The sequence below is a fragment of the Monodon monoceros genome, unplaced genomic scaffold (assembly GCF_005190385.1).
Source record: "Monodon monoceros isolate NGI ecotype Baffin Bay Population unplaced genomic scaffold, NGI_Narwhal_1 Super_Scaffold_5, whole genome shotgun sequence".
Lineage (NCBI taxonomy): Eukaryota > Metazoa > Chordata > Mammalia > Artiodactyla > Monodontidae > Monodon > Monodon monoceros.
In genome coordinates this window covers 92,915,102-92,929,832 of record NW_021703782.1, presented here as the reverse complement: position 1 = coordinate 92,929,832, position 14,731 = coordinate 92,915,102, and the positions used below count along the sequence as shown (strand labels likewise).

Sequence of the window (14,731 nt, the reverse complement as noted above, 5' to 3'; positions counted from 1 at the left end):
CACAGACTCTAGAGCACAGCCTCAGTAGGTGTGGCGCATGGGCTTAGTTGCTCCGCGGCATGTGGGATCTTCCTGGACCAGGGCTCGAACCCTTGTCCCCTGATTGGCAGGCAGATTCTTAACCACTGCACCACCAGGGAAGTCCCTATTTGAATTCTTAAAATACAGTTGTTGGGACTTCCCTGGTGGTCCAGTAGTTAAGACAACCTGCTTCCAGCGCAGGGGGTGTGGGTTTGATCCCTGGTTGGGGAACTAAGATCCCACATGCCTCAGGGCCAAAAAAAACAAAACATAAAAACAGAAGTAATATTGTAACAAATTCAATAAAGGCTTAAAAAAAATGGTCCACATCAAAATAGAGTGTTAAAATGCAATAAACCTGTGTTTCTTCTTTGTAGATGTTGATAATGGAAATTCTGGGCCAGAAATCAGGAGGTCTACCTAGTTAGAATTTTGAGCAAATGATGTTTCTGCCCACTTTCTCCAGATCTTTAAATAAAGAGTTTATATGTGATGATTTTGAAAAGCACTTCCATCTCAGATTCTATGATTCATCTTAATAAAGTATTATTTTAAACAGGAAAAATTGCCTTTCTCACAAAAACAGAAAGCTCTGAAGTAAGCAGTCACCTCTGAAGATTTTTGATGAACAGAAGTACTATGAGTAAAATTAAAATATTTAATGATGAATTTAAATATATCCTATTTTGCATATTTTAAAAATAGTTGTATAATTAACATTATGGTATAGTTTCCCTAATTATTGGAAATGTGCAGTTCTAAAATCTTGGAATTTTGCAAAATAGCTCTTCCTTTGTGAGAGAAAATACACTTAATCTCTTTAATTAACAATCTCTTATTTACCTTGTAAATCTCCTTTCAGTGCAAACATATGCTTAGAGAAGAGATTAATTTAAGTGTCTTTTCACTAATTACAGAGATTAGGAAGTGGCTGCCTGGACTATTTTCCAAAGGATAAACTTTACAAAAGTATTGAATACAGCAGCTCACCGAGAAGATCCTACTGGTTTGGTGGTAAGTAATTCTAAAGGTTTTCTTTTCCTTAGAATGTCCCATGAATACACTTCAGATGGAAGTATGGCTCTCAGAAGATACCAGCTAAGAATCCAATCAGTTTTAAGCAGAGCCAATCCATTTATAGCATATGCAGTTTCCAGTGACCTAGATCTATGGATGCCATCTGTCCTTAGTTTGATGACAGGGTTGAAAAATGGGTTAGGTTGGCAGATAGGAAGCCCTGCAACCTCTGTCTAACTACAAACAATACAACATTCCAAGCTTTTCGAAAACTATCCTGAAATTTTTCCTGTGGGCATATTTGTGTTACCTGAAAAACTGGATTCCCCTCTTGGTGGGTGTCAAGCCAAAAGACACAACCAAGCCAAAGAGCTTGGAGAGAAGGAAGGATTTAGTACTTGCAGCAAGAACACCAGGGATATTTCCCAAAACAGTGTCTGTCTGAGCAGCAAAACTGGGGAAGTTTTACGATAAGGGTGCATGCATATTTATGAAAGGGCTCTGGTGGAGTATGCATATTCATGAGGGGCTTGAGCAGAGGAGAATTCAGCCTAGAACTGGGGCAAAGGCTGACAGAGTTTCAGCTCTAGTTGGTTGAAGTCATCAGGGTTAGCAAAGGTCAGCACCATCATTCCTTAAGTTCCAGTTAGTCTTGGGGTTGAGTGCTTGAGGGGGTTTTGGATCCTGCAAAATAGCTCAAGAATGTGCCTCAGGCTAACCTTTACCTTCAAAACAGAACTGGGAGTCTTTACAACTGATTTATTATCTCCCTGACCTGGTCAAGAGCAAGCCTTGTGGCCAGGCTTAGATCACAAAATGGCTGAGGCCTAAAATGGCTTCTCTTACGTCAAAGAAATTATGTCTGGTTCCGTTCCTCTGAGGACCCTCTGCCCTGCCTGCCGATGCTTGTGCTTGTTATAGAGAATCCTACAATGTCTGAACTAGAAGGGACCTTAGGTTCGCTATTTGACAACAAATGTGTTTGTCACACTGTGCAAGCCACTTGAAGTACAGAGAAGAATATGAGAGTCCTTCCTCTTCTGGAGCATATAGTCTACTAAAAATCATTTAATCTGGTGTCCTCATTTATAGATGAGGAGGCTGGGGCACAGAGGGGAGGATAGAGGAGCTCAAGGTGAGATGAAGCAGGGCTGGGGCTAGAGCCCAGGGCTCCTGATGCCATTCACAGTGTTCTTTCCACTGCATTTGCTTCTACACTGGTGTCAACTTAAAAAATATTTACAACCTAAAAGTTGAGAGTTATATTTTATTCGGCAGGAATTTTTAGGACTTCAACTCAGGAGGCAGCATCCCAAGTAGCCCTGAGAGAACTGCCCTGAGGAGTCGAGGGGGGAGCTAGGATATATAGGAGTTTTGCAACAAAGGGCAGGTAGTCGGGAACATCAAAAGATTACTGTTAATTAAAGAAAACCATATATGTCAAGTTAAGGAATTTAGGGCTTTTCTAGGTATGGGAAGATGCAAGCGTCTGGGCTCACTGAAATCACTCTTTTTTTTTGAAGATTTATTTATTATTTATTTATGTATTTTATTTATTTTTGGCTGCGTCGGGTCTTAGTTGCGGCATGCGGGATCATCATTGGGGCATGCGGGATCTTTCGTTGCGGCGCACCAGCTCTTCATTGTGGTGCGCCTGATCTCAGAGAGGCAGCAGTGAGTGGTGGTGTGAAGCGAGATCTTAATTCCCTGCCCAGGAACTGAACCTGGGTAACCTGGATGAAAACCAGGAATCCCAGCCACCACACCCCCTGGCTCTTGCCCCCAGTAAAAAATACATTTCTCACGGAGGCAAAACTGTAAAAACAGGTACAAAGTTTATCGTTAGAGACATAGCACAGCAACAAGTGGGAAAGCACACAGAGAAAGTTTGGTTAAAATAGAAGCAAGGCAGAGGTGCACACCCAGAGAGAAAGGGTGTGGGCATCCTCCCTAATGAGGAGGAGCGAAGTAAAGAGGTGGTTAGGTCATTTATATAGGGCAATTCTTCCGGGTCTTTGTTTACCTTTGGCCAATTATCTGGTTTCTTTTTCCACACGTGACCTGCCTTAGGAGTCTCTACGACATGTGTGTGCAACGTTTTTCCAAGATGGATTACAGCCCAGAGGCCTATGGGACAGCCTTAGCATCACATATTACATCACATATTATGGGGTGGTGCCCCCTCCTTTTTTTAATTTTTAAAAATTTTTTGGTCTTCATTGCTGTGTGCAGGCTTTCTCTAGTTGCGGCGAGCGGGGGCTACTCTTTGTTGTGGTGCGCGGGCTTCTCATTGCGGTGGATTCTCTTGTTGTGGATCACGGGCTCTAGGTGCACGGGCTTCCGTAGTCGTGGCATATGGGTTCAGTAGTTGTGGCTCACGGCCTCTAGAGCTCAGGCTCAGTAGTTGTGGCTCACGGGCTTAGTTGCTCCGTGGCATGTGGGATCGTCCCGGATCAGGGCTCAAACCCGTGTCCCCTGCGTTGGCAGGCGGATTCTTAACCACTGTGCCACCAGGGAAGCCCCCCAACTTTTTTGACCACCAAGGAGGCTTTCTGCGCATGTGCAATGTTTTCCATGCCCTAAGGATGATCTCTTGATCTTTTAACAGGGTTTAGTCCTACTCTGTCCCTGCCATAAAAATGTCCAATGTCTGGTGATTTACCCTATTTCTGTTGCTGGTTTTTATATTGAGGTGCAGATCTCGAAATGTAGACAGGAGTCCGGTCATAAATGTGTAGTCCGGAGCCCATTTGTCTTTTGCCTCAGGAAATGTAAATGGGGCTGGTAATGAATGTCTGGCCTGGAGCCCATCTTCTTCTCACCCCAGGAAGTGTGAACGGGAGGCCAGTTGTAAATGTCTAGCCTGGAGCCCATCTATCTCCAGCCTCACGCAGGCTTGTCACTAGTTGTGGCATGTGGGTTTTCTCTTCTTTAGCTGTGGCACGCAGACGCCAGGGCACATGGGCTCTGTAGTTTGGGGCATGCAGGCTCTCTAGTTGAGGCACAAGAGCTCAGTAGTTGTGGCACGTGGGCTTAGTTGCCCCACCGCATGTGAGAGCTTAGTTCCCCGACCAGGACCCGTGTCCCCTGCATTGTAAGGTGGATTCTTTACCACTGGACCACCAGGGAAGCCCCTGAAATCACTCCTTTGATATGCAGGATACTGGGGCCAGTATCCTGTGTTTTCATATCCTGAGTTTCCTCTGGGCTTACCAGCTCACCATAGGCTGTGGCTTCAATCGCTGATGACTGTGACATCCTTTGTTTACTGATATGGCAGGAAATATTCCATTTCTCACTGGTTACCTATTCTTGTCAGGAGGTCAATTCTGGCAACTTTCAAATGTAGGCTGAAATTCTTCTGGAAAACTGTGGTGGCTTTTTTGTTTTAAGTGGTTTTTTTTTAAATCTATTTTATTGAAGTATAGTTGATTTACAATGTTGTGTTAATTTCTGCTATACAGTAAAGTGATTCCGTTATACATATATATACATTCTTTTTCATATTTTTTTCCATTATGGTTTATCACAGGATATTGAATATAGTTCCCTGTGCTCTACAGTAGGACCGTGCTGTTCATCCATTCTATATATTATAGTTTGCATCTGCTAATCTCAAATTTCCGATCCATCCCTCACACACACACTGCCTCCCCCGGCTCCTTGGCAACTGCAAGTCTGTTCTGTATGTCTGTGAGTCTGTTTCTGTTTCGTAGATAAGTTCATTTGTGTCATATTTTAAATTCCATGTATAAGTGATATCATATGGTATCACTTTCTCTTTCTGACTTACTTCACTTAGTATGATAATCTCTAGTTGCATCCATGTTGCTGCTAATGGCAATATTTCATTCTTTTTTATGGCTGAGTAGTTTTCCATTATATATATGTACCACATCTTCTTTATCCACTCATCCATTGATAGACATTTAGGTTGCTTCCATGTCTTGGCTGTTGTAAACAGTGCTGCTATGAACATTGGTGTGCACGTATCTTTTCGAATGATAGTTTTCTCCGGATATATGCCCAGGAGTGGCGTTGCAGGATCATACTATTTTTAGTTTTTTGAGGAAGCTCCATACTGTGGAAAGCTGTGGTTTTTAAAGGGAATGATATGGGACTTCCCTGGTGGTCCAGTGGTTAAGACTCCGAGCTTCCACTGCAGGGGGCCCAGGTTCAATCCCTAGTCAGGGAACTAAGATCCTACATGCCATGCGGCCAAAAAAAAAAAAAGGTAATGATGTGATGGAGACTACTTGGTGAGTTTTAGCTGCTGTTTCTCCCTGTAGACTGTTCTTCCTAGAACTAGGTAGGCTGGTCATGCCCATAAGCGACTCATCTCCTAGAATTTCTTTAAGCAGAGCCCCAGAAGAGATGGGGACTGGGTTCTCCCACCTCCACCCTCTGGCATCTCAGGGGACAGCTAGTTGCAGAGGAACATTACCCAGAGTAGCTGAGATTAGGTCCTAGTCACGTACCTTCAGTCCTAGCAGATGTCCACACTGGCCACATCTTCTGGTCTCTTTTTTTTCTCTGTTTCACCAGCAACCAGTATAGGACCTACACAAATTAGGTGCTTAGGGGGTGTTTCCTGAATGAGTGTATGCATGAGTATCTCTCTTTCTCTTTAGTTCTCGCCTTGATAGTTGTTGGGGGTGATGCAAGTAAATCTAGAAAACATTTAATAATTCTTTTTATTTGAATATAGTGTATCATCCATTATTGACATTATTTAATTTCTAGGCCAGTGGCTCTCAAAGTTTTTGGCCTCAGGACTTCCTTGCACTCTTAAAAATTACTGGGGACCTCAAACAGCCTTTGTTTATATAACTTGTGATTGGATTCTACTCTGCCACCTCCTTTTGACATTAAAACTGAGATATTTTAAAAATAGTTACATATTAACTCATTAAAAAAATAAAACTATTGCATGTAAACATAAATAACAATTTTACGAAAAATAAACATACTTTTGAAAACACAAAAAATTTTGGTTGGAAGAGAGTGGTATTGTTTTACATTTTTGCAAATCTCTTTACTGTTTGGCTTAAACAGAAGACAGTTGGAGTCTCATATCTGCTTCTGCATTCAATCTATTGCAGTATGTTGTTTGGGTTATAGTATAAGAAGAAAATCAGGCCTCACACAGAGACATAGTTGGAAAAAGGAGTAGCGGAAAGAGGAGTATCTCACAGACTCCCTGAAAGGTCTCAGGAATCCCCAGCAGTCCTGAGATCACACTTTGAGAACTACTGGTCAGGTCATCAGCTGTATTGTCTCATTTAGTGTCACTGTCTCCCACATCTCATTCTTACTACAGAATAACCTCATGACCCTGGCACACTGATTTAGAGAAGTGTCACAGTGAAATTATTTAATAGCAATCCGGCAAGCTAGGAAGGTTATATAGCCTTTTAGAATAACTAAGGCTCTTTTTCAAGAAGCTTTATTACTGGTGTAAATTATTCTCTCTCTCTCTTTTTTTTTTTTTGGCCACACCTCGTGGCTTGCAGGATCTCAGTTCCCCGACCAGGGATTGAACCCGGGACACAGCAGTGAAAGCCCGAATCCTAACCACTAGGTCACCAGGGAACCCCCTCATTATTTCCAAATACACACTCTTAGTATTTATTTTATTATGGCAGAATATATTTACATAGCATACAACATTTACATAACATAATAATAAATAAATTTATTAAATAAATTTGTTATTATTATTATTATTTAGTACATAGACAACATTATGCAACCATCACCACTGTCTAGTTCCAGAACATTTTCATTGCCCCAAGGCAACTTTGTGCCTATTAAGTAGCCACTCTCCATTACCCCATCCCTTGGCAACCACTAATCTGCTCTCTGTCTCTATAGACTTGCTGATTATGGATATTGCATAGAGATGGATTCATACAATATGTGGCGTTTTGTGACTGGCTTCTATTGCTTAGTATTATGTTTTCAAGGTTCATCATGTTATACTATGTATCAGTACCTCATTCCTTTTTTTTTTTTTTTTTTTTTCCACTGGGCCACGCAGCTTGCAGGATCTTAGTTCCCCTACCAGGGATTGAACCTGGGCCCTTGGCAGTGAAAGCGCAGAGTCCTAACCACTGGACTGCCGGGAATTCCCAGTACTTCATTCCTGTTTATGGCTGAATAATATTCATTGTAGGTATCAACCTCATTTTGTTTATTCATTTATCTGTTGATGGATATTTGGGTTGTTTTCACCTTTTGGCTATTGTGAACCGTGCTGCTATGAACATACACATATAAATTTTGGTTCCAACACCTGTTTTCAATTCGTTGGGCTATATCCCCGGGAGTAGAATTGTTGGATCACATAATAATTCTATGTTTGACTTACTGGGGAACATCTTAATATTTTCAAAATTAGTTTTGTTTTTGCTTTTGTTTATCTGCTAATGCTGTATTGGAGGATGCATTCCCAGGGCCATAAGAGTGAGGCAGAAAAAGGAGGAAAGCAAATACCTACAGTTTGTCTTTTTCAAAAAAAGGATTTTCACATAACCATACTACCTACCGTTATTGTGCCTAACACAGTTAACAGTGTGTATTCTTCTTTTTACTAAACAGGGAACATGACTTCCAGCAGCCACGTGGGATGCTATTCAGGTGCCATCTGAAACGAGCTCTTCCCCAGAAGGTCTCATGCAAGTTCTGTGCAGTGATGGGGAAACTGCAGAGCAAACTCAAATACAGCACTTATAAATACAGGTACAGCAGCCCTCCCTTGAGTGGGATCCCAAGTTTTACGCTGCATTACAATTCTCCCCTAAAGAAAGAGAAGGCCCAGAGCCATCACTGATGACCTTCCCTGAACAGTCAGTTTGGTCTGTTTCCTTTTGGATAAGAAACATCTTAGTAGATAGTGTCTGCAGCCACAGAGAGAGGGGCCCTACATCTTTGGGAATCATCTCTAGAGTGAGCAAGGACTCTGGGCTTCTTCCTTTATCAGATTCCAGTCATTCACTCATTCTGAGCATTTACAGAGTTAATAATACCATTTCTGGTGATGTCAGCGTGTCTCCTTTCTCTACTCCTTTTCTATCTTTCTCCTCAGCCTGGCCTGAATTCCTACCATAACCCACACTCTTCTTCCCCTTGCTCCACTGTGCACCCTATACCATTGGGCCCCTCATTTTCCATCCTCTCTTTAGCAGGCCCGATGGATTTAGAGACGAGAGAATTCAAACTAAAGCTTTTCAAGAGTATAGCCCAGCTCACGTGGATACCGTCTCTGTTGTTGCTGCTCTGAACTCAGACCTCTGTGTCTCCGGAGGAAAAGATAAGGTGGGGTGTGCAGTGCTTCCCAGGGAACCAGCTTATTGCAGAGAAGGGAACGGAAGGGAACCCTGCATTTCTAGCAGCAACGTTGAGTAGTGTTAAAAATATGGGCTTTAGAGTTAGAAAGACTGGGTTTAAATTCCTGCTCTGCAACTTAGTATTACTTTGGGCAAGTCTTTTAATTTTCTTGAGCTTCAGTCTCCTTATCTTTTAAATAGAGATAGTAACGCCAACTGCACAGGACCGCTGTGAGGACTGAATGGTAAGATGCTTGGTACTCTGCCAGACCACCCACGTGATTTTTATAAATGACAAGTATCATTATTCCAGCCTGTCCATTTGTAACCTACCTGCAGACACAGGAGTTATATCAGCAAAAGGAAACTTCTAGTCTCTTTTATGCCTCTCTTCTGCCAAAATGTCTACTTTGGTGTGCATCGTGATTCCTCCCATTGTCACTTTAAATCTCTTTGCTTTCTCTCCCTCGTATTTGGATCTATTGTAGCACTCAGATCTAGGCTCTTGCTGGCAAAAATGTTGATTATTTTGTAATAAATAATGCCTCTAATTTTCAGTAGCCACTTAGAATCTTCAAATTCCATTTTCATACTGTATTTCCTTGATTCTAAGATGCACATTTCTACATTTTAACACCTCTGAAATCAGGATGCATCTAAAAATTGATGATATCACCATTTAATTAGCAGCATTTTGTCTTAACATCTATATCATCTTAGACGTATGAAATTTTATATATATGATCCTCACCTGTGAGGGGTAGCTAGAGGAAGGATTATCCTCTGTTTTGCAGATTAAGAAACTGGGATTTAATTAGGTCAAGTGCTAACACGCTCCTTATTCCCTAGCAATGAACTACAGAGACTGGGCCAGAGAATGCTCTGAAATCCTGTTTAGGGGGAGAAATACAATAAAATAGTAAAGTATGTACCTGGAAAAGGATGGAAGGAAATTTTAACTGTGATTCTCTCTGGCAGATGGGATATGGATGAGATATTTTGAAATTAAAAAAAAAGGATCTGTTTCACAACAATGTGACTATACTTTTAACACTACTGAACTGTACACCTAAAAATGATTCAGATGGTAAATTTGAAAAAAAAGAAAAAGTATGATACAGTTTTAGGGGAAAAAATCTAATCCCATGTAGATTTTCCTTCAGGATCTACAACCAGAAGAACCTCAAACTAAATCAGTTCCCCCAGGGGAGTGTCATCCCAAACCCATCAGTAAGGTTCAGAGGAGTGGCCCAGTGGCTTGGGGAGAGACAGAAGAACTCAAAGTAGGGGGGGCATAAGGACCGAGCAACAATAAAACCTTGATAGAGAGGGAGAAATTAGGTAGAGAATGAGGTAAAAGGCTTGTTGTTTCAGTTCAACTAAAATATTCTAATGACTCTGCAGACAGTTGTGGCCTATAACTGGAGAACTGGAAATGTGGTGAAAAGGTTGAAAGGACATGAGCGTGAAATCACAAAGGTAATTGTCATATGATTACTATCATGGAGGGAATTTGGAATTGAATAAAGGAATGTCTAATAGCTCTAGGTAGTAAGAGTGATTGAATATTCAGTGTTAAGGAAAAATGCTGGGGCTTCATTTGACGGTGTGAAGCCCTACTCCAGGAAAAGCAAAGCAAACCATTCGCCTAGCTATTGTTACAGGTATAGTAGACTAAATTTTTGTTTCATTATTAAGCCCTTCATAGCCCGAGTGGGAAATAGAGAAGGCTGAGATTAACTCTCCCTGACCTATCCTAGCCTAACAGGGTCTTGTATTGAAGGCTTACTGAGTGTTTACTATAGCTAGGGAAATGACAGACTCTCCATGCTCAGGAACCTTTTAGCCTAGCTGGGGAAATGTTTAAAAAGCCAACAACAGTTAAATAAAAATTAATTTGTTAAAGAGCATTACATAGTAGACTGAGCTTCCAGTGAAAATGGTAATGTCAATTTATATAACTCACCTCTCTGAAGTCCACCTAAATGAACTAAGAATTCAGATGCATACTCCATCATAATGAAACTAGGCATCAGCGACAATCACATAGCACAGAATATACTTACCTACCAGGTACGGTGCATTTGGAACCAGCCTGAGAAAGAACTCCAGGCTCTAGCACTCTTATCTCCAGCTCTTTTTCCCATTTTCAAGTCCAATGAAACAAACACACTGGAGCTTTTTTTTCTTGAGCAGATAGCTTGTATTCACAAATCAGGCCAGTTCTTCAGTGCCTCTCGCGACAAGATGGTCATGATGTGGGACTTGCAAGGCTCCTCACAACCAAGGCAGCAGTTCTCCGGCCACAGCATGGTGGTCACTGGATTGGCTGTGAGTCCAGGTAAGGTAAAGCTAGCTGATCTCTTCCCAACACCGTTGTACTTTCTGAAAAGCCCTGTTCCAGGCCTATCTCATGGACCATCTTCTTGCCACTGTTTCCAAAGACACATCACAGCTATGCACTGGCTCTCGTGACAACACCCTCCTTCTGTGGGATGTGGGGACTGGACAGTGTGCGGAGAGAGCATCAGTCTCCAGGAACCTGGTATGAACTCAAACTTGGTACAGAGCAGGGCAGCAGGAGGGAGCATGGGGTGAGGAAGGGCCTGGGAAAGAGATCAGGAGACACATGACCAGGCACTAGAGGATTGGGTCCTAATTACTGCTCGCCCCCCAACTCTCTGTTAGACCCCGGCCTCTCAGGGTTATCGGATTAGATGATCTCTTAAGTTCTTCCACCCCAGAGAACAACTCCATAGTTTATATTGGAGTTTTAAATGGTGTCCTCACTTAATCCTTCAAAACATAGTTATTCCATATCTTCTGTGGGCCAGATACTGTGCCAGAAGCAGGGTTAGTGACCCAGGGCACAGTCCCTGGGCTCCAGGAGCTCACAGTTTATGCTTATTGTGTGTTCTGTATACGTAACGTTATGCAGAGAAATAAGCATGACCTTTTGCTGTATGTGTAATTTGCTCTGCTTCTGAAGACCAGTGTTTTCTGTAGCAAACTGGTATATCAACTTCACAGCCTTTGGGGTCAGTCATACCTGGATTCAAATCATGGATTCCTTACTTTTTAGGTGTGCTACCCCAAGAAACTTACTTAGAGTCTCAGTGTCTTCATTTATACAATGGGGAGAATTATATCACCTGACGTGGTAATGTCCTTTAGTGGTTGTCAAATGTCAGTCATAGTCATCTTTTCGAGTTTTGAAGACAACTGCCCATGGAAACATGTGCTTGCCCTGTGCCCCTCCATATTTGTGCAGGTTTCTGGAAGAAAAGAAAATCGTGTTACCCTGGGTTGTTCTGAAAACTGTTTCATGTCTGTCCAGCAGGGGCTGCAGGGATAAAGCAAAACAAGAACACTCTTCCTGAACCCTGTGAGGCCTCAAGCTAGGGTTTCATTGATCTCACTTTAGAACAGGGGCTGCTCTCCTTAGGTGCCACCCAGCCAGCGGTGTTTGGGTTTCAGGCACTCTAAGCGTGCCTGCATGCATTTTGGGGCTCACGACTGGCCCAGCTGCTTCCATCGCTGCTGATAACCTAGGAACTGCAGGTCGAGCATGACTGGTGGGAATCTGCAAAACATAAAATCCCTCTAAGTCAGATGTGCTAGGTTCGGCATCTTTGAGAAGTGATGGCAGGGATGCGATTTAGCGAGATTTACAGGAATTACAGCAGAGGAATGACATGGTATGGAGAAGTTTTTTAATTTTTGCCTCTTCCAGGTCACTCACCTGTGCTGGGTCCCCAGAGAACCGTATATACTCCAGACCTCTGAAGATAAAACCATCAGGTGGGCTTACTAAGCAGCAAGAAAGTGTTTCTGGTGAAGGTTTGTGGCTCCCATGCTTACATAACCCGTTCCTACTCTGCTTCTCCACAGTGCTTCTCCTTCCACCCCTCTGCCCCTCACCAGTGCTGGGGTCTCTCTGATTGGCCCCATGGATCATGTGGTTAGAGGTTGAGTGGCAGGAGGTCATCTTGTTCTGGCCGGTTTCCAAGCAGCCGATTCTGCCAGCCCCCACTGTGGAGACGTGTTCAGAGTAACCTCAGAGTCAGTCACTCACTCGTCCCGCCCCTCAAGTGGCCCTTGCTTGGCTCCATATGTTCTCAATCACTCAGCCCTCTGGTGAAGCCCTCCCTGTGGAAGTAGGGTCAGAATCACCATCAGGCAAGTCAGGTGAAGTAAACCCTTCTTAGACTAGAAAGCATGACCAGAAACTTTGGATCTCAGAAGAGATTCTACTTAGAAAATGGGAGGAAGGAGATAAAGAGGTAAAAATGAGACAAGAGGCAAAACAAAACAGTCCCAAGTAGACCCCATGGCTCAGGTTGGCCAAGACCTATAAATCTTCTGTATCTGATTCTGGAATGATGACTGCTCCTCTCCATCACGGTAAGTATCTTTAAAAATTTTTTGTAAATCGCAGACACAGAAATATTCTCTTGTCTGTTGAAAGTAGTATCCCAAAGGACCAAATTAACAAATTAACTTGTACAATTAAGATACTTGGTCTAAATTCCTGTTAATTAGATCTCAAAATAGAAAGAACTCAGATGTCATTCAGTTTGGTTATTTCCTGCCAGCTTTGGAGTCTCTGAGATTGATCTGGTTCACGTTGCCGTTTTTAGGTAAATCACGGCGTTCCATTCTGACTGGCCAAGGCGGCAAAGAGCCAAGACTTTGCTGTTAACAGGCTATTACAGGTGCCTTTCAGCACATTAATATAAACCCATTCCCTGCTGTAATTTCTTTCAGATTATGGGACAGTCGGGGGCTGCAGGTAGCTCATGTATTTCCCGCAAAGCAGCACATCCAGACCTACTGCGAGGTCAGTGAGGATGGACACAAGTGTATCTCCTGCAGCAGCGGCTTTGGAGGCGAAGGCTGTGAAGCCACGGTGAGAGACTGCAAGGTCCAGGTGTTTGGTTGCTGATGAGAAATGACTTCCTCTGGCTTCCTGCCTGTACTGGGCTACACAGGCAGGCTCTACTAATGTCTCAGGCCTATTCCAAGTGCATACTATCAGTGATCCTTTGCATTCCAGACACTTCTTTCAAGAAACCACCATTGCCTAAGCTCTCTGCATTGGTCGCAGAAAAGAGGAATGTGATGAAAGTCAAGATAGGAAGGCATTAAATACAGAACCAGCCTATTAATGTCCCTACTCCCAACAGAGCTTAGAAAGGGGAGGGACTGTTTGAAGAACCAAGTGTGTTCCCACTGTACGTGTGGTCACAGTAAAGGAGTTCAAGCTCTTCGGGAAGTTTGGAGCTCTAGTGTTGGTTGAAGGCCCATCCCATCCCTAACCCATATACCTTTCCTTGCAGTTAATTTTGGGATAGATTGCCTAGGCTCCTCCAAAGTACCTTGGATTTCTTTCTTTCTTTCTTTCTTTCTTTTTTTTTTTGGTTGCACCACACAGCTTGCAGGATCTTAGTTCCCCGACCAGGGATCAAATCCGTGCCCTCAGCAGTGAAAGCACAGAGTCCTAACCACTAGACCGCCAGGGAATTCCCAGTACCTTGTATTTCTAATTGTGAGATATCAGTTTAAAGGCTTATCTATAATCCAAATAGGACAATTACAGTTCCCATTTTATTGGACACTTACTATGTGCAAGGCACTGGGCTGAGCACATTATAGTGCATTATCTCATTTAATCCTTAAAACAACCTTGTGAGTTAGGTATTATTATAGTTCCCATTTTACAGATGAGGAAATAGAGGCATGGCAAGTTGAAATCTCTTGTACAAGACCACACTAGTAAATGGTAGGTTGAGGTGTTGAATCCCAGGCTATTCATGTAGCATCTCTTCTCCAAGCTAAGCATTTCCAGCTCTTATAACTGTTCCTTGGATGACATGGTGTCCAGTGATTTCATTATTTTTTGGGCACAATTCCATCTGCTCTTGTCTGTGAGCATTATTCTCCAGGTGTGGTCTGATTTGTATCAACAAGAGTGGGCTGGCAGGACTATCGTCTCCCTTGTTATAGAATCTAGTCTTCTTATACCAAGATTCAGTGTCTAGGCATTACATCGGAAGGTCTGCACCTGTATTTACTTATGAGAAGGTGCTCCTAACTATGGGGCCCCACAGGACCCACAGATGCCAAGAGGCTGTTACAAGGCAGCTCTTGAGCTGTCATAGAAGAGCCCCATTCTGTCCCATCGTGCTACAGGACTTGGAGCTTTCACTAACCATGATGATGATAATGAAGGCAACAACCCTCTGGCACATCCTTAACCTGGGTTGTTTGAGGCATAGTTGTTGCTGAAATAGTCACCGCATGGCTGGATGCTTGGGTGTGTGGATGGGATGGGTGAAGATAAGGGTGTCTATGAGGAGGTAGGT

General features: G+C 42.8%; 1 protein-coding gene across 5 annotated transcripts in view; it reads left to right on the top strand.

Moving 5' to 3' along the window:
- Positions 1–14,731, top strand: part of WDR31 (WD repeat domain 31) — a 24,876-nt gene that overhangs the window by 2,474 nt on the left and 7,671 nt on the right. For 3 of the 5 annotated variants that reach the window (XM_029201824.1, XM_029201825.1, XM_029201823.1), the window contains 8 exons: positions 939–1,035; positions 7,639–7,779; positions 8,223–8,355; positions 9,771–9,845; positions 10,563–10,707; positions 10,811–10,911; positions 12,100–12,167; positions 13,134–13,275. In XM_029201824.1, coding sequence (XP_029057657.1) covers positions 7,667–7,779; positions 8,223–8,355; positions 9,771–9,845; positions 10,563–10,707; positions 10,811–10,911; positions 12,100–12,167; positions 13,134–13,275 — 777 coding nt within the window. In that variant the 5' untranslated portion in view covers positions 939–1,035; positions 7,639–7,666. Of the gene's footprint in view, positions 1–938; positions 1,036–7,078; positions 7,210–7,638; positions 7,780–8,222; positions 8,356–9,770; positions 9,846–10,562; positions 10,708–10,810; positions 10,912–12,099; positions 12,168–13,133; positions 13,276–14,731 lie in introns of all 5 variants that reach the window. The other 2 variants (XM_029201826.1, XM_029201827.1) reach the window with 2 other exon arrangements.